Source organism: Microcaecilia unicolor, unplaced genomic scaffold (assembly GCF_901765095.1).
Source record: "Microcaecilia unicolor unplaced genomic scaffold, aMicUni1.1, whole genome shotgun sequence".
Taxonomy (NCBI): domain Eukaryota; kingdom Metazoa; phylum Chordata; class Amphibia; order Gymnophiona; family Siphonopidae; genus Microcaecilia; species Microcaecilia unicolor.
The window spans coordinates 218,854-240,949 of NW_021963061.1; the positions used below are offsets into that span (position 1 = coordinate 218,854).

Consider the following 22,096-nt stretch of genomic DNA (forward strand, 5'->3'; position numbering starts at 1 on the left):
ATGGGCCTGATCTATTATCCTTATTCTGTTTCTCTGCTTGTTGCTTTCTGGGTACCTGACGACCAGTGACCTTCGCTTCAGAATGTTTGCCTGCCCCCTCTACCACTCCTGCCCAGCATAACTCCATCATCTCCGTCATTGCTGGTTGCCTGGCTTCCCACCTCTGTAGGGCCACAGAGAACCTCCGTTCCTTTGCCACCTTCTAGGCTCCCTGTTTCCATAGAGCTGTGTGTTTGGGGACCACAAGGCCACCAAATCCCATGCCCTATGCCCCCAGGCTGGGTAACATTGTCGTGGTTCCAGCAGGGAGATTCATCCACAGACAGACTGACAGCACTTTGCTAGTTAAGCATATTTCCTATACATGCTTGAATTTTCATCTTCGACGTGTGTGTGTCTCTCTCTCTGCATTTCCTTGTGTGTCTGGCAATTATGAGCTCATCTTCTCTCGTTTTGATTTAGGTGTGAAAACCAGAGGAAGAAGGGACAGAAGGGGAATTTAACAGATCTGCCCATGCTTGTGTGAAAAAGAAGGAGAGGGAAATCCCTGTTACAGAAATCTATGAGCAAAGGAAGCATAGCTAGTGGGGGAGGGGCCTCTGTTCTCCTAGAGCAATGATGGCGAACCTTTCAGAGACCGAGTGCCCAAACAGCAACCCAAAATTTAATTATTTATGGCGAAGTGCCAACAGGGCAATTTAACCTGAATAACAGAACTTTAAAAGCATTTGGCATGCTTTTGAATAATTAATGTGATGCATGCCAATCACTCCCTTCCCCTCCCATCCATGTTCATTTCCTTCCTGTCTTCCCTCCCCTCCCCTCCATCCGTCTAACAGTTGCCCTCCCCTCCATCCACCCATGTCCAGCAACCCTCCTCTCCCCTGCTCTCCACCCATCCATACCCAGCGATTCTCTTCTCTCCCCTGCCCTCCCCTCCCGCTCCCATCCATGCCCTGCATGTAAGTCTTTTTTATTACCTCCGTTGAAGCGGCCGCGTCTTTGAAAGCCCTGCCCGTCTCTAGCCTTCCCTTCGTGAGTTTGTTCCCTCAAAGTCAGTCCTGCCCTCGCGGAAATGATGTCAGAAGGCGGGACTGACTCCGAGGGAACGAACTCACGAAGGGAAGGCTAGAGACGGGCAGGCCTTTCAAAGACGCGGCCGCTTCGACGGAGGTAATCAGCGCCAGCAGGGAGGACATGCGAGGGGATGCTGGATGGGCGGGCCTGGAGGGAAAGTAGCTGGGCCTGGGCCCGCCTGTGGCTCCGCCCCTGGCGACAGCGCGTGTGCCAACAGAGAGGGCCCTGCGTGCCATAGGTTCGCCATCACTGTCCTAGAGTGTCACCACGGGAAAACATGCAGGGAAGGTGCAGGTCAGTTGTACATCACAAGGCGGGGAGCCAAGAGGGAGAGTCCTTGCTCCCCACCCTTTCTTTGTGCCCTGGAGGGACTGAACAGCTGTAGCAGTGGTGGCACAAAAAGTGAAAGGATGGCCGGGTGGTCTGTCCAGTTCAAAAACCAACAGGGCACCTTAAAGGCATAGCACTTGTCTGTGTCTGTGGATGTTTACTCTCTTTCAGAGTCCCTGAAAAGAACTGTAGCAGGCTGCCTACATATTACTTTGACACCTCCTTCTTAAAGTTTAGCATATTCTCTACAAGCTAACTTTTATTTTCATGCGCATACGTTTTGGGCATTCTTAACAGGACGTGCAGGACAATGTCATAAGAATAGCCATACTGGGTCAGACTAGTGGTCCATCTAGCCCAGTATCCTGTTTCCAACAGTGGCTAATTCAGGTCACAAGTACCTGGCAGAAACCCAGATAGTAGCAACATTCCAGAACCTCAAGAAGTGTCACGATTCCAGAATCCCAAAGAGTAGCAGCATTCCATGTAGAACCCCAAAGAATAGCAAGATTCTAGAATCCTAAAGAGTAACAAGATTCCAGAACCCCAAATAGTAGCAACATTCCATGTTACCAATCCCAGGGCAAGCAGTGACTTCCCCCATGGAGTGGAGGAGTGGTCTAGTGGTTAGGGTGGTGGACTCTGGTCCTGGGGAACTGAGTTCAATTCCCACTTCAGACACTGGCAGCTCCTTGTGACTCTGGGCAAGTCACTTAACCCTCCATTGCCCTAGGTACAAGTAAGTACCTAAGCCACATTGAGCCTGCCATGAGTGGGAAAGCACAGGGTACAAATGTAACAAAAAATAAAAAAAAATCTCAATAACAGACTGTAGACCTTTCCTCCAGGAACTTGTCCAAACCTTTTTTTAAACCAAGATATCCTAACTGCTGTTACCACATCCTCCAGCAAAGAGTTCCAGAGCTTAACTATTCGTTGAGTGAAAAAATATTTCCTCCTAACTTGTTTTTAAAATATTTCCCTTTAACTTCATTGTGTGTCTCCTAGTCTTTGCACATTTTGAAAGAGTAAAAAACTGATTAACTTCTACCCATTCTACACCACTCGGGGTTTTGCAGACCTCAATCATATCCCCCCTCAGCCATCTGTTTTCCAAGCTGTAGAGCCCTAATCTCTTTAGCCTTTCCTCATATGAGAGGAGTTCCATCCCCCTTATCATTTTGATCACTCTTCTTTGAACCTTTTTCTATTTGCGCTATATCTTTTTTCAGATATGGCAACCAGAATTGAATGCAATACTCAAGGTGAGGTCACAACATGGAGCAATACAAAGGCATTATAGGATTCTTGGTCTTATTTTCCATCCCTTTCCTAATAATTGTCAGCATCTTGTTTGCTTTTTTGGCTGCCGCTGCCGCACACTGGGCAGAAGACTTCAGCGGATTGTTTACAATCCTGCTTATAATCGAACGAGAAAAACGCCCAAGTTCCGACCTAAATCGGGAGATGGACGTTTATCTCACAAAAACGAATAAAGCGGTATAATCGAAAGCCGATTTTTGGACGTTTTCAACTGCACTCCGTCGCGGATGCGGACAAAGTTGATGGGGGCGTGTCAGAGGTGTGGCGAAGGCGGAACTGGGGCGTGGTTATCTGCCGAACAAAGATGGGCGCATTTCACCGATAATGGGAAAAAAGTATGCGTTTTTAGCTAGAATTTAGGACACTTTTCCTGGACCCTGTTTTTTCACGAATAAGGCCCCAAAAAGTGCCCTAAATGACCAGATGACCACTGGAGGGAATCGGGGATGACCTCCCCTGACTCCCCCAGTGGTCACTAACCCCCTCCCACCACAAAAAAATGATGTTTCACAACTTTTTATTTTCACCCTCAAATGTCATACCCAGCTCCCTGGCAGCAGTATGCAGCTCACTGGAGGAGTTGTTAGGGGGTGCAGTGGACTTCAGGCAGGTGGACCCAGGCCCATCCCCCCCCACCTGTTACAATTGTGCTGCTTAATGCTTATTAGTCGTCCAACCCCCCCCCCAAACCCCACTGTACCCACTTGTAGGTGCCCCCCTTCACCCCTTAGGGCTATAGTAATGGTGTAGACTTGTGGGCAGTGGGTTTTGAGGAGGATTTGGGGGGCTCAACACACAAGGGAAGGGTGCTATGCACCTGGGAGCTCTTTTACCTGTTTTTTTTGTTTTTGTAAAAGTGCCCCCTAGGGTGCCCGGTTGATGTCCTGGCATGTGAGGGGGACCAGTGCACTACGAATCCTGGCCCCTCCCACGAATAAATGTCTTGGATTTATTCGTTTTTGAGCTGGGCGCTTTCATTTTCCATTATCGCTGAAAAACAAAAACGCCCAGCTCACACATTGTTGAATAAAACATGGGCGTCTATTTTTTCCCAAAATACGGTTCGGTCCACTCCTTCACGGACCCGTTCTCGGAGATAAACGCCCATGGAGATAGGCGTTTTCGTTCAATTATGCCCCTCAATGACACCTAGATCTTTTTCTTTGAGTGCTGACTCCCATTACATTTTTAATGTTTGTCCACATTAAATTTCATCTGCCATTTGGATGCCCAGTCTTCCAATTTCCTAAGGTCTCCCTGCAATTTTTCACAGTCCACATGTGTTTTAAGAACTTTGAATAGTTTTGTGTCATCTGCAAATTTATTCACCTCACTCGTCATTCCGATTTCCGTATCATTTATAAATCTGTTAAATAGCACAGGTCCCAGTACTGATCCCTGTGGCACTCCACTGTTCACCCTCCTCCATTGAGAGAAATGATCATTTAACCCTACCCTCTGTTTTCTGTCCAATAACCAATTATCAATCCACATAAGGACATTGCCTCCTATCCCATAACCAGGGCGTAGCTAGGTGGGGGCATGGGCGCCCACGGATTTAGCCCTGGCCCCCTCTACTTTCGAAGGAAAGGATAGTGAATTTCCTGGTAGCCAATAAGTTGCAAGATCCGAGACAACATGGTTTTACCAAAGGGAAATTGTGCCAAACGAATCTCATCGAGTTCTTTGATTGGCTGACAGGAGAATTGAATCAGGGACGAGCTATGGACGTAATCTACTTAGATTTCAGCAAGGCTTTTGACACGGTTCCCCACAGGAGGCTCTTAAATAAACTGGATGGGCTGAAGATAGGACCTGAAGTGGTGAACTGGATTAGGAACTGGTTGATGGACAGACGCCAGAGGGTGGTGGTGAATGGAATTCGCTCGGAGGAGGGAAAGGTGAGTAGTGGAGTGCCTCAGGGATCGGTGCTGGGGCCGATTCTGTTCAATATATTTGTGAGTGACATTGCCGAAGGGTTAGAAGGTAAAGTTTGCCTATTTGCGGATGATAGTAAGATCTGTAACAGAGTGGACACCCGGGAAGGAGTGGAAAACATGAAAAAGGATCTGAGGAAGCTAGAAGAATAGTCTAAGGTTTGGCAATTAAAATTCAATGCGAAGAAATGCAAAGTGATGCACTTAGGGAATAGAAATCCACGGGAGACGTATGTGTTAGGCGGGGAGAATCTGATAGGTACGGGCGGAGAGAGGGATCTTGGGGTGATAGTATCTGAGGATTTGAAGGCGACGAAACAGTGTGACAAGGTGGTGGCTGTAGCTAGAAGGTTGTTAGGCTGTATAGAGAGAGGTGTGACCAGCAGAAGAAAGGGGGTGTTGATGCCCCTGTATAAGTTGTTGGTGAGGCCCCACCTGGAGTATTGTGTTCAGTTTTGGAGGCCGTATCTTGTTAAGGATGTAAAAAGAATTGAAGCGGTGCAAAGAAAAGCTACGAGAATGGTATGGGATTTGCATTACAAGACGTATGAGGAGAGACTTGTTGACCTGAACATGTATACTCTGGAGGAAAGGAGAAACAGGGGTGATATGATACAGACGTTCAAATATTTGAAAGGTATTAATCCGCAAACGAACCTTTTCCGGAGATGGGAAGATGGTAGAACGAGAGGACATGAAATGAGATTGAAGGGGGGCAGACTCAAGAAAAATGTCAGGAAGTATTTTTTTACGGAGAGAGTAGTGGATGCTTGGAAAGCCCTCCCGCGGGAGGTGGTGGAAATGAAAACGGTAACGTAATTCAAACATGCGTGGGATAAGCATAAAGGATTCCTGTGCCAAAGGAATGGATCCTCAGGAGCTTAGTCAAGATCGGGAGGCGGGGCTGGTGGTTGGGAGACGGGGATAGTGCTGGGCAGACTTATACGGTCTGTGCCAGAGCCAGTGGTGGGAGGCGGGACTGGTGGTTGGGAGGCGGGGATAGTGCTGGGCAGACATATACGGTCTGTGCCAGAGCCGGTGGTTGGGAGGCGGGACTGGTGGTTGGGAGGCGGGGATAGTGCTGGGCAGACCTATATGGTCTGTGCCCTGAAGAGGACAGGTACAAATCAAAGTAGGGTATACACAAAAAGCAGCAAATATGAGTTATCTTGTTGGGCAGACTGGATGGACCGTGCAGGTCTTTTTCTGCAGTCATCTACTATGTTACTATGTTACTATAATAGTTTCCACTATTTTACCTGGCACTGACATCAGGCTTACCAGTCTCTAATTTCCCAGATCACCCCGAAACCTTTTTTAAAAATCCATGTTACATTGGCCACCCTCCAATCTTCAGGTAGGATGGACGATTTTAACAACAGGTTACAGATCACTAAGAGCAGATCAAAAATTTCATGTTTGTGTTCTTTCAGTACCATAGGGTGCACGTCATCTGGACCAGATGATTTACTACGCTTTAATTTGTCTAAGTGGCTCAGTACGGTTTCCAGATTCATCGACATTTATTTCAGTTCTTCTCCATCATCACCGTTGAAAACCACTTCTGGTAAGGTAGATCTCGTAACATCTTCTTCTGTAAAGACCGAAGTAAAGAATTCTTTCAGTCTCTCCACTGTGGTCTTGTCCTCCCTGAGTGCCCCTTTGCTCCTTTATGATCTAACGGTCCCATAGATTCCCTCGCAGGCTTTCTGTTGATGATGTACCTGAAAAAGATATTACTGTGAGTTTTTGCCTGTGCTGCAAGTTTCTCTTTATATTTTCTTTTAGCCTTCTTTATCAAGCAGCTTACATGGGGCAATGAAGGGTTAAGTGACTTGCCCAGAGTCACAAGGAGCTGCCTGTGCCTGAAGTAGGAATTGAACTCAGTTCCTCAGGACCAAAGTCCACCACCCTAACCACTAGGCCACTCCTCCACTGTTGCTACTATTGGAGATTCTACATGGAATGTTGCTATTCCACTAGCAACATTCCATGTAGAAGTCGGCCCTTGCAGATCACCAATGTGGCCGCGCAGGCTTCTGCTTCTGTGAGTCTGACGTTCTGCACGTACGTGCAGGACGTCAGACTCACAGAAACAGAAGCCTGCGCAGCCTTCTACATGGAATGTTGCTAGTGGAATAGCAACATTCCATGTAGAATCTCCAATAGTAGCAACATTCCATGTTCAATCTCCAACAGTAGCAACATTCCATGTAGAATCTCCAATAGTATCTATTTTATTTTTGTTACATTTGTACCCCGCGCTTTCCCACTCATGGCAGGCTCAATGCGGCTTACATGGGGCAATGGAGGGTTAAGTGACTTGCCCAGAGTCACAAGGAGCTGCCTGTGCCTGAAGTGGGAATCGAACTCAGTTCCTCAGTTCCCCAGGACCAAAGTCCACCACCCTTACCACTAGGCCACTCCTCCATTTTCCAGTCTTTGAAGGATGTTGTTTTGGCTCCAATAGCCTCTTTCACTTTACCTTTTAATCACAATGGCTGTTGTTTGCTCTTCTTTCCACCTTTGTAAATCTGGTCTGGGTTTCCAGAGAACAAAACAAAGGAGAGTCCGAAGTCTCCCGCAAAACAACAAGAGTAAAACAAAAATGAGCGGAAGCTGACCAGAAAGACCAGACTGAATCCACAAATGTAAAAGCCAAAATAGTTTATTTTGGCTTTTACATTTGTGGATTCAGTCTGGTCTTTCTGGTCAGCTTCCGCTCATTTTTGTTTTACTCTGGGTTTCCAGAGGCCATGCCTAACCTTTGCAGCTAATCCTTTTAGCTTTCTTTTAACCATTTTCCTCATTTTATCATAGTCACCCTTTCAGAAATCAAATGCTGCTACAGTAGAATTCCTTGGTGACTTCACCCCGGATATCAGCTCAGATTTGATCATGTTGTGATCATCACTGTTTCCCAGCGGACCCAACACTGTTACCTCTCATACTATGCCCTGTATTCTACTAAGGACTAGATCTAAAATTGCTCCCCCTCTTGTCAGTTCATTTCTTTCTGTGTCTTCTTTCAGCTTAGTGTGTAACTTTGGAAACGGTGTGCTTTTAGTTGGGTCGCATCGCACAAATGGGAGCATATGTCATCTACACTGGATGCGGCAAATTCACCCCCACATCTAAAGGAGCTGATGTTGAAACCAACTATGTCTATCCTGCCGTTCAGTCCAGTGGCATAGCCACAGGTGGGCCTGGGTGGGCTGGGGCCCACCCACTTAGGGCTCAGGCCCATCCAACAGTAGCACATGGTAATGAAAATGCTGCTCTCCACAATACTGGCACCTCTGCATGCTCAGTTTTCAGCGCATGCTTGCTGCAGACTACCAAGGTGGAGACCGGAGAGAAGCATCTTCCCACCAGCTGAGATATTTGTTTGATGTGGGGGTGTCGGAGAGAACATTTGGTGCCCACCCACTTCTTGCCTAGGCCCACCCAAAATCTGCTGTCTGGCTATGCCCCTGGTTCAGTCCAAATAAGTACTTTATCTTGTATCTTCAGTTCAGGGTTAAGCCAAAAGGAAATATTCTCCCACCTAGGCCTTGACAAATGTAAGTATTTGACTATAAATCTTAGCGCTTCTGATATAGCAGTTAGTGGAGAGTGAGGCAACCACCCTTCGAGCCTGAGCTGTAAGTAGAATTGCACAGGGACAGAAATCTAACCCGTCCCCACCGCAAGTAATCTTCTCCATTCCCACCCCTGGCCCACCCAGACCCCATCTGTAGCACACCGCATCGCACTTTGCTCCCTCGGAATCGCATCGCACCTCGCCGCACAGTCACCCCCCCCCCCTCAAGGAAAGCCAGATTCTATAAAAACTGATAAAAGAAACATAAATGCATTTTCTTCCATAGTCTGCTAAATAAAAAATGTAAAATGACGCACATTTCCAAAAACGCAAACCTCTATGAGCAGCATGACCCCTCTGTTCTCCATCCTCTTCTATCCCATGTGCTCTGTTTACCCTTTTCCCTTCTCCATGTACGTGCCCCTTACTAAATTTTTTTCCAGCCTCCTCCCTCCTTCCTATGTCCCCCAATGCACGACTCCATCCATCCGCCTTCCCTCCAGCCCAGAGTGGGTGCCCTCCCCGAACGTACATCAGTATATCCCACTTGAAGTCTCGGCAGCCATTTTTTTTTTTTTTTTTTTTAAGGTTTATTTATTGAATTTCAAAAAGATACAGCATCAACTGGCTACAAGCCAACAATAGGCATATTACATCAAAATAACCACAACAAACCACACAATTATTGTTTGCATCTTGTATTCTTCTCCTTCCCTCCCCACTCGGCAGCCATTTTAAAGAAATACCAGCAGTGGGCAGGAAAGAGTGGGGATCTTTCCTGCCCATAAGAGGCCACTAGACCACCAGGAATGTACTGAGGTACGTTCGGGAAGGGCACCCAGGGATGAAGGGGAGGCAAGACTGGACTTGCCTACGCTTCCACGGAATCCCCGCAGGACCCAGGTCCATCCCTGTGGGATCCCCGCAGACCTGGTCCATCCCCGCGGTAAACACAAAAAAGGAAGTCCAAATCTCCCGTAAAAACGGAACAAACCACAAAAAATGGCGGAAGAAAAACCAAAAACAAACCAGACATCAAGGGAGTAAAATCGCCAGAAAAGTTTAATGGTAACCACGGGATTCTCGCTAACCCCATTCCAGTGCAGCCGTCTAGCTGTAAGCAAACTACGAAAAGAGAGAGAACTTACTAACACCCTTCCAGCTGTAACCACCCCATCAACTATCTGTGAACCATGCGGCAGCCATCAGATAAGCATAGTGGTGCAATTTGAAATCTGGGAAATTGACTCCGCCCTTTCTTTAACCAATTTTAATTTTCTTTGTACTGTCCTTGGCGTCTTGCTGTGCTATAACAACGTAGAAATTTTACTTTCTATTGTTTCATAAAAGGAATCAAGATAAGGAAGAGGTATCATTCAGTTTGGGTATCAATACCATCTTAACAGCTTCTAATTGCCCCCTCCCCCCCCCCCCAGACAAATATAGAGGCAACCACTTGAGAAAAATATCATTCATAATTTACAAAGATCATGTCATGTCATGGAGGGACCCCAGGGAAGTGTTATTAATTGTCTAAGTTCAGGGCTGTAAAAGGAAATGATGTTTCCTCTTTAAGGTGTGACAGATATAGGACCGGGGGAGGGGGGGAGGGAATGGTTATTGCCCTTTAAGAAAGGGAAGGGGAGGAAAAACTACAAATCCCAGGAAGCCTTGCTAGAGCCCAGAAAAGGGGGACAACAATTAAGAAAGTTCTGGCGCAAGCCGGAAGAGAGCTGGGAGGAGTATCCTAGAAAGGGGGGGAGGGAGGAGGAGACCAGCTCACCAGTAGGTGGGGTAGTTAAAAAGAAGGGGAGGAGGGATTTAGAGACTGAAGACCACGGTTGCCAGATGGGCGGTTTTCCGCAACCTGCCGCGGGGAAACTTTTGCCCGCGGCGGGTTGCGGTTTTTTGGGCTCGTTTTGTTTTTTTCTGTGCGGGTTTTGGGGCAGTTTTTCGGCCGGCGGGGGTGGGGCTAATGGCGACAGAGGCGGGGTTTGTGACGTGTTGGGCGGGGTTTGCTGACGTATTGGGCGTGGCAATGATGGTGGGGGCAGGGCTGACGGCGGCGGGGGCGGGGGTGATGACGGAAGGGGCGGGGTTGATGACGGCAGGGGTGGGGGTGATGATGGAAGGGGCGGGGTTGATGACGGCAGGGGTGGGGGTGAGGACGGAAGGGGTGGGGTTGATGACGGCGGAGGTGGGGTGTGTGCGGTTTTTGGGCGGGTTTTGGACCGTTTTGTGTGGGAATTTTTTTTTTTATTTGGCAACCCTGCTGAAGACCCATAAATAGCTTCCGAGAAGAAAAGCAGGCCATTTTGAGAGAGACAGAGTAATGCTGCAGTTGCACTTGAGACAGTTACTTGAACTGGTGACTCCCCCTTGAAAAAGTAGCCACGAAACGGGGACCTGTCGGGGTTTTAAGAGCACCAACTTGTTCAAGCTAAGTGCTGCATAAAATTAGATGATAGCATATTGATAAACAGAAATATATTTTCATATATAAGATTAGCAAAGGGTGGTGGAGGTTAAATCAATGATTAGACAATACACACAGATAATACACCCAGTCATTGGGTGAAAAATCAAATAATCTTTATCGTGTGTTATATATGAGACTACTCCACTCTCAATAAGCTGAAGAAGCAATACACTTGTATTCATGTGTGTTTAAATATTTTGTTATATTTCTGGGATAAGCAGCATAAAATGTATTGAACTTTTTCAGGATCTTGTATTTGTGACCTGGATTGGCCACTGTTGGAAACAGGATGCTGGGCTTGATGGATCTTTGGTCTGTCCCAGTATGGCAGTACTTATTATTATGTACTTACGTAGGAAAACACTGCTCTAGGAGATGACCCCCCTTTGGTTGTAAAGCGTCAGATAGAGAAGTAAATCTGCTGTGACCCTACAGAAGAGAAATTAAAGCTCGTCCAGGCTTCTGATATATCTTGTCTTCCGAGGGGTCTCCATGGTGTTATTCTGATTGTTTCTTCATGCATTCTCTTTGTCTTTCTGTCTCAGTGAGTCCTGTGTAGGATGTCTGGGTACGGGGAAGGTGATCTGTACATTTTTGCAGATAAATATTTGCCTTTCTCAGTGATAGCTATTGCGAGACGTTTGGTAGAGGGAGGTGAATCCTTGTTCTCGCTGGGCCAGACGTTTGCCACGTCAGCTTTAGTCTCGCTGGGTTTCCTGTCTTCCACTTGCCCCTGGTGCTCGTGATTTCCCAAGGAGTTTTCTGTACTCTGGTGCGTCCAGTTCCCTAATTGTCACACTTATGAAAAAGCTTACGATTTCAGCTCCCCAGCTGCACAAGCTCTGGGGAACAGCCAAGCAACGCACAGTCAGTACATTTCTTGCTGGTAGCTTCTCGTTAAATGCTGTCTGTGTAATTCCAGTTTCCCCTGAATCTCACGGTCTATCCGTTTCTTTTCTTCTCCAGTTGGACTGAGCGATGAGTTTGCTGTGTTAGTCCACCCCTAAATGTGCAGAAACAAACAAAAAAAAAAGAGTGAAGTGATATTGTTTTATTGGACTAATGGATTGTGGTTTATTCAATGCTTAATATACCGCTCATAATACATTGTGCGCAAAGTGGTGAACGACATATATAAAACGTTTTGAAAACCAAAGAAAGACAGGAAAGACCTAAACCGAATACAAGATAAAACTAATAAAACAAAAAAGGTTAAATCAAATAGGATAAAAATTTAAAAGTGGGGGCTTTTTACTAAGCAGCCCTGAAAAGTGGCCGGCACTATCCCCAGCTCGGGTCTTTCCCGCGCACTGAGGCCACGTTTAGCATGGTGATAAATAGGCCCCATCTTCCACTCTTCCGTTCTCCGATTCCCTAATGTGGCTGTGCCACATGAACTTGATCTTACCACAACATCACCCTGTATTTCTTCACACCGGAGCCTGCAAAGGCCTCTCCGGTACTATTTACTTTTTATTTTTGTTACATTTGTACCCTGCGCTTTCCCACTCATGGCAGGCTCAATGCGGCTTACATGGGGCAATGGAGGGTTAAGTGACTTGCCCAGAGTCACAAGGAGCTGCCTGTGCCTGAAGTGGGAATCCAACTCAGTTCCTCAGTTCCCCAGGACCAAAGTCCACCACCCTAATCACTAGGCAACTCCTCCACTGTTGCTACTATTTGAGATTCTACATGGAATGTTGCTATTCCATGTAGAAGTCGGCCCTTGCAGATCACCAATGTGGCCGCGCAGGCTTCTGCTTCTGTGAGTCTGACGTGCAGGACGTCAGACTCACAGAAACAAAGCCTGTGCAGCCTTCTACATGGAATGTTGCTAGTGGAATAGCAACATTCCATGTAGAATCTCCAATAGTAGCAACATTCCATGTAGAATCTCCAATAGTATCTATTTTATTTTTGTTACATTTGTACCCCGCGCTTTCCCACTCATGGCAGGCTCAATGCGGCTTACATGGAGCAATGGAGGGTTAATTAACTTGCCCAGAGTCCCACTAGCAACATTCCATGTAGAAGTCGGCCCTTGCAGATCACCAATGTGGCCGCGCAGGCTTCTGCTTCTGTGAGTCTGACGTTCCTGCACACTCACAGAAACAGAAGCCTGCACAGCCTTCTACATGGAACGTTGCTAGTGGAATAGCAACATTCCATGTAGAATCTCCAATAGTAGCAACATTCCATGTAGAATTTCCAACAGTAGCAACATTCCATGTAGAATCTCCAACAGTAGCAACATTCCATGTAGAATCTCCAATAGTATCTACCCCTGGTACCCCTGGTAAGCCTTTTCTTGGTTGAGAGGTGCCCAGCTCTCCCACCGGTTGCCTTCTCAGGTGCCGTGGAGGACTTGCAGCTCATCTGCATATCCTCGGAGCCTTCGCCGGAGTGACTCCCAGGTCCGTTCCGATCCACTCGGGGCCTCTGCTCAAGGTGCACAGTGCTCCTACCAGGTGCTGTGGAGGACTTGCAGCGTTCTGCATATCCTCACAGCTGCATCCGGGGTGACTCCCAAATCCACCCCGACCTTCCCAGGGCCTTCGCCACAGTTACCCAGGGCTTTCGCTCCACCTACCCAGAGCTACCAGGTACTTCTAGCCAGGATCAGGTGACCCTCAGGGGGAGGAATGCTGGCTTCGGCCTAACCCCTGGTAAGCCTTTTCTTGGTTGAGAGGTGCCCAGCTCTCCCACCGGTTGCCTTCTCAGCTTTCCTTCTAATAAGTTCTGGGAGAAGAGGATATTTCTCTGGTAAGTGAACAAATTTTGCTTGTGCTTTCGGAACTTGAAGATTGGGGTTTAAAGGAGGAACTGTAAGTTAGTGATAGGCTGATATCCTTAATACTTTAGCAAGTTTTAAATTACGGAAAAACTCAAAAAACACTAAGATGGAGTCAGCAGTCCAGCAGCGAGAGGGGTGCTATCCAGTCTTTTGCATTGAGTGTCACATGTATGATTATCTCCCAATTGGTGAGGTGTCATATGTGTGTGCCCGATGCAAAGAGCTCCTAGCTCTCAGAGAACGTGTCCGTTCTCTTGAGGCTAGAGTAGCAGACTTGATGGAGCTGAGGGAGACAGAGAGGTACATAGAGGAGACCTACAGGGATGTTGTAGAGAAGTCCCACCTCCAGTCAGGTAGCCCCTGTGCTACCTTGGAGGAGGGAGGTCTCCTAGAAGGAGAGCATCACCCTGGTGAAGTAGGAAGTACTCCTGTAGCCAGGACCTGCCCACCAGGGGATGTATTATCCTTTCGCACCGAGGATATATCTCCAAATGTTGCCCGGGAGGGAAAGGTTAGGACAGCTGTTGTACTTGGTGATTCGATCATTAGGCATATAGATAGCTGGGTGGCTGGTGGACGTGAGGATCGCCTGGTGACTTGCCTGCCTGGTGCGAAGGTGGCGGACCTCACGCGTCACCTAGATAGGATTTTATATAGTGCTGGGGAGGAGACGGCTGTCTTGGTACATGTGGGTACTAATGACATAGGAAAATGTGGGAGAGAGGTTCTGGAAGCAAAATTTAGGCTCTTAGGTAGAAAGCTGAAATCCAGATCCTCCAGGGTAGCATTTTCTGAAATGCTACCTGTGCCACGCGCAGGGCCCAAGAGACAGGCAGAGCTCCAGAGTCTCAATGCGTGGATGAGACGATGGTGCAGGGAGGAGGGCTTTAGATTTGTTAGGAACTGGGCAACATTCTGGGGAAGGGGGAGCCTATTCCGAAAGGATGGGCTCCATCTTAACCAGAGTGGGACCAGGCTGCTGGCATCGGCGTTTAAGAAGGAGATAGAGCAGCTTTTAAACTAGAAATGGGGGGAAGGCCGACAGTCGCTCAAAAGAGCATGGTTCGGGATAAGGTATCTTTCAAAGATATCACCATAACAGGGAAGATAGAGTATCCTGATAGTGAGGTTGCAAAAGAGATTGTAGTAGATCGGGTATCTTTAAATAACAATAAAAATCAGACAAAAGATTGCCAATTAATACTGTCAAGTACTAAGCATGATGTACTTAGGAACAACAAACATAGTTTGAAATGTCTATATGCGAATGCCAGGAGCCTAAGAAATAAGATGGGGGAGTTGGAATATATTGCACTAAATGAAAAATTAGATATAATAGGCATCTCTGAGACCTGGTGGAAGGAGGATAACCAGTGGGACACTGTCATACCGGGGTACAAATTATATCGTAGTGATAGGGTGAATCGGATTGGTGGAGGGGTAGCATTGTATATTAACGAGAGCCTTGAATCAAATAGATTGAAAATTCTGCAGGAAACAAAACACTCCTTGGAATCACTGTGGATTGAAATTCCATGTGCAAAGGGGAAAAGGATAGTGATAGGAGTGTACTACCGTCCGCCTGGCCAGGACGAACAGACGGATGCGGAAATGTTAAAGGAAATCAGGGACGCAAACAAACTGGGCAACACAATAATAATAATGGGGGATTTCAATTACCCGCATATAGACTGGGTTAATGTAACATCTGTACACGCAAGGGACATAAGATTTCTTGATGAAATCAAGGACAGCTTCATGGAACAGCTAGTTCAGGAGCCGACAAGAGAAGGAAAAATACTAGACTTAGTCCTTAGTGGTGCTCATGATCTAGTGCAGGGGGTAACGATACGAGGGCCGCTTGATAACAGTGATCATAATATGATCGGTTTTGATATTGGCATTGAAGGAAGTGAAACTAGGAAATCAAGTACGCTAGCGTTTAACTATAGAAAAGGTGATTACGACAAAATGAGAAAAATGGTGAAAAAAAGACTGAAAGGAGCAGCTCGCAGAGTAAAAAACTTGCATCAGGCGTGGATGCTGTTTAAAAACACCATCCTGGAGGTTCAGGACAAATATATTCCACGTATTAGAAAAAAGGGAAAAAAGACTAAACGTCAGCCGGCGTGGCTAAACAGTAAGATAAAGGAAATCATTAGAGCCAAAAAACAATCCTTCAGAAAGTGGAGAAGAGAACCAACTGAAAGTAACAGGATAGATCATAAGGAATGCCAAGCCAAATGCAAAGCGGAGATAAGGAGGGCAAAAAAGGACTTTGAGAAGAAATTAGCGTTGGAAGCAAAAATACATAGTAAAAATTTTTTTAGATACATTAAAAGCAGGAAACCGGCCAAAGAGTCGGTTGGGCCGCTGGACGAAAATGGTGTTAAAGGGGCGATCAAGGAGGACAAAGCCGTAGCGGAGAAATTAAATGAATTCTTTGCTTCGGTCTTCACCGAGGAGGATTTGGGGGGGACACCGGTGCCGGAAAGAATATTTGAAGCGGGGGAGTCGGAGAAACTAAACAAATTCTCTGTAACCTTGGAGGATGTAATGGGTCAGTTCAGCAAGCTGAAGAGTAGTAAATCACCGGGACCTGATGGTATTCATCCCAGAGTATTAATAGAACTAAAAAATGAACTTGCGGAGCTACTGTTAGAAATATGCAATCTGTCCCTAAAATCGAGTGTAGTACCGGAAGACTGGAGGGTAGCCAATGTTACTCCGATTTTTAAGAAGGGTTCCAGAGGAGATCCGGGAAATTATAGACCGGTGAGTCTGACGTCGGTGCCGGGCAAGATGGTGGAGGCTATTATTAAGAATAAAATTGCAGAGCATATACAAAAACATGGACTGATGAGACAAAGTCAGCACGGATTTAGTGAAGGGAAGTCTTGCCTCACCAATCTAATGCATTTTTTTGAGGGGGTAAGCAAACATGTGGACAATGGGGAGCCGGTTGATATTGTATATCTGGATTTTCAGAAGGCGTTTGACAAAGTGCCGCACGAAAGACTCCTGAAGAAATTGCAGAGTCATGGAATCGGAGGTAGGGTATTATTATGGATTAAGAACTGGTTGAAAGATAGGAAGCAGAGAGTAGGATTGCGTGGCCAGTATTCTCAGTGGAGGAGGGTAGTTAGTGGGGTCCCGCAGGGGTCTGTGCTGGGTCCGTTGCTTTTTAATGTATTTATAAATGACCTAGAGATGGGAATAACTAGTGAGGTAATTAAATTCGCCGATGACACAAAATTATTCAGGGTCGTCAAGTCGCAGGAGGAATGTGAACGATTACAGGAGGACCTTGCGAGACTGGGAGAATGGGCGTGCAAGTGGCAGATGAAGTTCAATGTTGACAAGTGCAAAGTGATGCATGTGGGTAAGAGGAACCCGAATTATAGCTACGTCTTGCAAGGTTCCGCGTTAGGAGTTACGGATCAAGAAAGGGATCTGGGTGTCGTCGTCGATGATACGCTGAAACCTTCTGCTCAGTGTGCTGCTGCGGCTAGGAAAGCGAATAGAATGTTGGGTGTTATTAGGAAGGGTATGGAGTCCAGGTGTGCGGATGTTATAATGCCGTTGTATCGCTCCATGGTGCGACCGCACCTGGAGTATTGTGTTCAGTACTGGTCTCCGTATCTCAAAAAAGATATAGTAGAATTGGAAAAGGTACAGCGAAGGGCGACGAAAATGATAGTGGGGATGGGACGACTTTCCTATGAAGAGAGGCTGAGAAGGCTAGGGCTTTTCAGCTTGGAGAAGAGACGGCTGAGGGGAGATATGATAGAAGTGTATAAAATAATGAGTGGAATGGATCGGGTGGATGTGAAGCGACTGTTCACGCTATCCAAAAATACTAGGACTAGAGGGCATGAGTTGAAGCTACAGTGTGGTAAATTTAAAACGAATCGGAGAAAATTTTTCTTCACCCAACGTGTAATTAGACTCTGGAATTCGTTGCCGGAGAACGTGGTACGGGCGGTTAGCTTGACGGAGTTTAAAAAGGGGTTAGATAGATTCCTAAAGGACAAGTCCATAGACCGCTATTAAATGGACTTGGAAAAATTCCGCATTTTTAGGTATAACTTGTCTGGAATGTTTTTACGTTTGGGGAGCGTGCCAGGTGCCCTTGACCTGGATTGGCCACTGTCGGTGACAGGATGCTGGGCTAGATGGACCTTTGGTCTTTCCCAGTATGGCACTACTTATGTACTTATTTTTGTTACATTTGTACCCCGCGCTTTCCCACTCATGGCAGGCTCAATGCGGCTTATATATTGTAAGCCGCATTGAGCCTACAAATAGGTGGGAAAATGTGGGATACAAATGTTAACAAATAAATAAATACATTTTTCCTATTAATGGCCACACGCTAATTTCCCCATTAGCGCATGGGCATTAGTGCATGAGAACTTACTGCTATTTTCTAGGCGGTAAGGGCTCACACGCTACTTACGCACTCATCGGTTAGCGTGCAGCAGTGTAGCTGTACTAACCGTGATTAGTTTAGAACATGCCTGCTCTCTGGCCCCCAGCACGTGAAAGTGTGCGCTGATCCCAAAACTACCGCAGGATGGCTGAGCAAGGCCTGCATTAGTGCTTACCGCAGCTTAATAAAAGGACCCCAAAGGAATCTGCTGCTACTTAATGCCATTTATTTCTCGACAAACCTTCAGGAACTAATTTTCTTATTTATTTGGGTTTTGCTCACTCCTTTTTCAGTAGTAGGTTCCCTGTCCCTGGAGGGCTATCTAAATTTGTGCCTGAGGCAACTGAGGGTTAAGTGACTCGCCCAAGATCACAAGGAGCAGCAGTAGGATGTCAAGACTGTTGCTCTAACCGCTAGGCTACTCCATGGTAAAGCATGGCCATGTCTGAATATACCAGTGAATCATAGATGACTTTACAGAGAGGGCGGGGGTGGGGAATTGATATGTTAGGACAGGGCTGAAGGTATCCTGGGCACCAGGTCACCATAGTGTCTAGAAGTTGCGTTGCGGTACCTGAGATTTTGCACCTCAATGTTGAAGATGACCCATGGTGCTGGAAAATGAAGGCTCCTTGTGCAGTCTACGCCACTGATAAGTGTGAGCTGCATGGTGAAGGACCTCCCGTGTCAGTCTCATGGTCTGACTAGTGTGGAGGCTCCTTTGACTTCCTGGTTCATACTGTCTGAGAGATGAATTGCACAAATGGCAAATGACTAGGATTGCATCACCATTTTAAAGACGATGGCACAAGAGACAGGAACAAATGGGCATCACTCTTGCTTTGGGATACTGGGGGGGGGGGTATGGGGGTGTCACTAGACATCAGGGAGGTGTTTCTTTACAGTTGGTAGTGGATTAGGGAGGTGGGGTCCTCTAGACCACCCAGGGATGGACTGACCATTCGGGCAACCGGGCACGAGGATCCAGATGCTCTGCCTGGATGCCCGGCTCACACTATAGCCCTCCCTGGTCCTACCTTTAAAGGTGCGCCGCTGGTGATCTAGTGGCCTTTGTGGGGGGAGGGGGGAACATGTTCTTTCCTGCCTGTTGTGCTGCTGCTGTTTCCCCTGCCCTGTGCTGCTGTGCTGTACTGTTAAAAACGGTGGCCGAGACTCCCTGCAGAAGTCTTGCGAGACTGTTGAGACCCGCGAGACTACTGCGGGAAGTTTCAGCCGCCATTTTGAAAACACGGTGCCGGCGAGAGGGGGAACAGTGGCAGCACAGCGTAGAGACCACTAGACCACCAGGGTCCTTCAGGTAGGACCTGTACAGCAAGGGCGTCGGCTGTGGTGGAGGGGGGGGGGGGGAGCAGCATGGCAATAGGGAGTGTGTCGGACAGTGGCTGGGCAGTCCGCCCCTGAGACCACCAGTTTTTTTTAAATACTTTACTGTTGAGGGAACCGGAGGGGGGTCATGGATTTGAGATTCCGCCGTTCTGTGGCTCAACCAAAGTGGTTTACGGTCTTATATGCAGCTGTTGTAGACTTTGCCCTACCCTTACTCTTAAATTTGGAGAGGGGTAAGGGATATGCACAGGGGGAAAGCTTTTGGTGTGTTTGGGCCTTTCTTCTGATTTTCAGATTTTTCTTCACATCATTTCACACGTTCAGTTAAAACGTTTTAACGTATATTGGGATGGTTTAATGCATGCAAACTGATTTTGATATGTCTTAATTTCGATTTAGTGTGAGGTAAAGTTTTTAAGGCACTTAAGGGGTCCCTATACTAAGGTGCGCCGAAAAACGGCCTGCGCTGTTGTAGACGCATGTATTGGGCGCGAAAGGTCCGTTTTTCAGCATGCCTGCAAAAAAGGCCTTTTTATTTTGGGGGCAAAAAATGGATGTGCGGCAAAATGAAAATTGGCGCTCATCCATTTTGGGCCTGAGACCTCACCACCACCCATTCACTAAGCGGTAAGGTCTCGTGTGTTAACCGGGCGGTAATCGTCAGCACGCGCACAACGATTAACACCCAGTGAGCACTGTGTGATGGAAAATTAAATATATTTTCCGGTGCGCGTGCTGGACGCACGTAAAAAAATGAAATTACCGCCCAGGCCACGCGGTAGCAGGGCAGTAGTTCCGAATTGGTGCGTGTTGGGTACGTGTAGGCGCCTACATGACTTAGTAAAAGGGCAACTAACAAACTAACCCCCCCCCTGCTTACTAAGCTGCGCAGCAATGCTGATGCAGTCTTTTCAAAGTGAACGGGCTGTGTCAGCATTAGCGCGTGGTAGCGGCTAGCGCAAATTAGTAAACAGGGGGGTAAATGCGAGATAATGAAAACACATTCCTAGAGAGGGGTAATTGTGAGATGAGTCTTAGTTGTTGCTGGATCCTAAGGGTTCCTTCTAGTAAGTCGCACTAAGGATTAGTACACACTAAATGCCGCATCCCATTGTATACCTATGGGCAGCATGGCACATAATGCACACGAATTCATTAACGCGTCTTAGTAAAAGGACCCTTTACCTTTTGGGCTGGCTTCTAAATTTAACAAAAATTTGTCAAGGCCTGTTTTAGGAGATGTGACTTAATATCAAAACAGTGTTGAATGCTTGGGGGTAGAGTTATTACTCTGCTAAGACGACTTCACTCAGTTGCCTTGGTTTCTCCATCTTGAGAACATTGACTAAATTCTGATTGTGGTTCTAATTCCGCTGCAGATTATCTGGACAGCTCTTTTATGTTTCTGACAGGGGAGATGTTCCTCAGTTCAGGTGCATCTGAAAGTGTACACAGAGCTGCATGACCAGCCAGCAGTGAATGCAGATGTGCGGCATGAAAACGTGGAATCTAAAGCTATGTGTTGTAGATTAACGAGGCATAAGTTTGGTAGACCAAGAATAATACCAACTCACAGTATTCTTCATCTTGTTTTCTCAGGAACAATGCGCCCGGTGAGGAGAAATTTCTATGACCCGTCCTCGGCCCCTGGGAAAGGGATTGTGTGGGAATGGGAGAATGATAATGGCTCTTGGACTCCCTACGACATGGACATCTGCATCACCATCCAAAATGCTTATGAGAAGCAACACCCTTGGCTAGACTTAACCACCCTTGGCTTCTGCTATCTGATCTACTTCAACAGCATGTCTCAGATGAACCGTCAGACTCAACGGAAAAGGCGCCTCCGTCGACGCATGGACCTAGCCTACCCACTTACCATGGGCTCCATTCCTAAGTCCCAGTCTTGGCCAGTAGGCACCAATTCTGGGCAGCCCTGTTCATGCCAGCAGTGCCTGCTTGTTAACAGCACCAGGGCTGCCTCAAATGCCATCCTGGCATCCCAGCGGAGGAAGGTATATTCCAGTACTGGGAATGGGACGCTGGCTGTAAGACAGAGCAACACTTTCAATGGCACAGCGTTATGGTCAACAAGCATGGCGCCAGCTGGAGGACCAACCAAAATGGAGCAGGTGCGCCCCCTGAATGGCACGCAGCATTCGACTTTCTCCAGAAGTCAGAGTGCCCCCGCTAGCACCCAGCTTCCAGGGCAAAATAATCTGAACCGGCCAGGAACACAGCGCACGGCTGTCTTAAGTACCAGGGCAGCCATTCCACCAGGGTAAGACTTTCTCATCACTCTGTCACGCTGTGTCATTTTTCTACTGTCATTACAGAAGTGCAGTGAATTAACGTCCAGAGATCATGTATTAGTCTACTTCATATCACTTGTTAAAAAAAAATGTCAGAGATTTTCAATGTTCCTTCAGCTGTGGTTGGTTATTACTAGTTCCTTTTTTGGACCAGTGACTTCCTATATAATAATTCTCACCTCCAACATTTTGAGGCTGCCTGGAACCGTGGATCCCTTGGAGGTGGTCTGGATCATGTTGGAGTAGATAATAGTGATGTCACACAACCCACACCAGATTGGTCAGTAGAAGGGAGAGGGGCGGAGCCACGATACAGGGAGCAGCGAATCAGCACAACACGGGGAATGCACAGCAGCAGGAACAGAAGCCTCTCTCACACAGTCACTCTCACATACACTCTCTCAAACATACACACTCAGAGGAAAACCTTGCTAGCGCCCGTTTCCTTTCAAACAGAAACGGGCCTTTTTTTACTAGTATTC

At 47.1% G+C, this 22,096-nt stretch overlaps 1 protein-coding gene across 1 annotated transcript in view; it reads left to right on the forward strand.

Moving 5' to 3' along the window:
• Positions 1-21,583, forward strand: part of LOC115458863 (E3 ubiquitin-protein ligase DTX1-like) — a gene marked incomplete at its 3' end in the record, with an annotated part of 78,008 nt that extends 56,425 nt beyond the window's left edge. The window contains exon 2 of the mRNA XM_030188701.1: positions 20,902-21,583. Within this exon, the coding sequence (XP_030044561.1) occupies positions 20,902-21,583 (682 nt within the window). The remainder of the gene's footprint in view (positions 1-20,901) is intronic.
• Between the last annotated feature and the right edge of the window lie 513 nt (positions 21,584-22,096).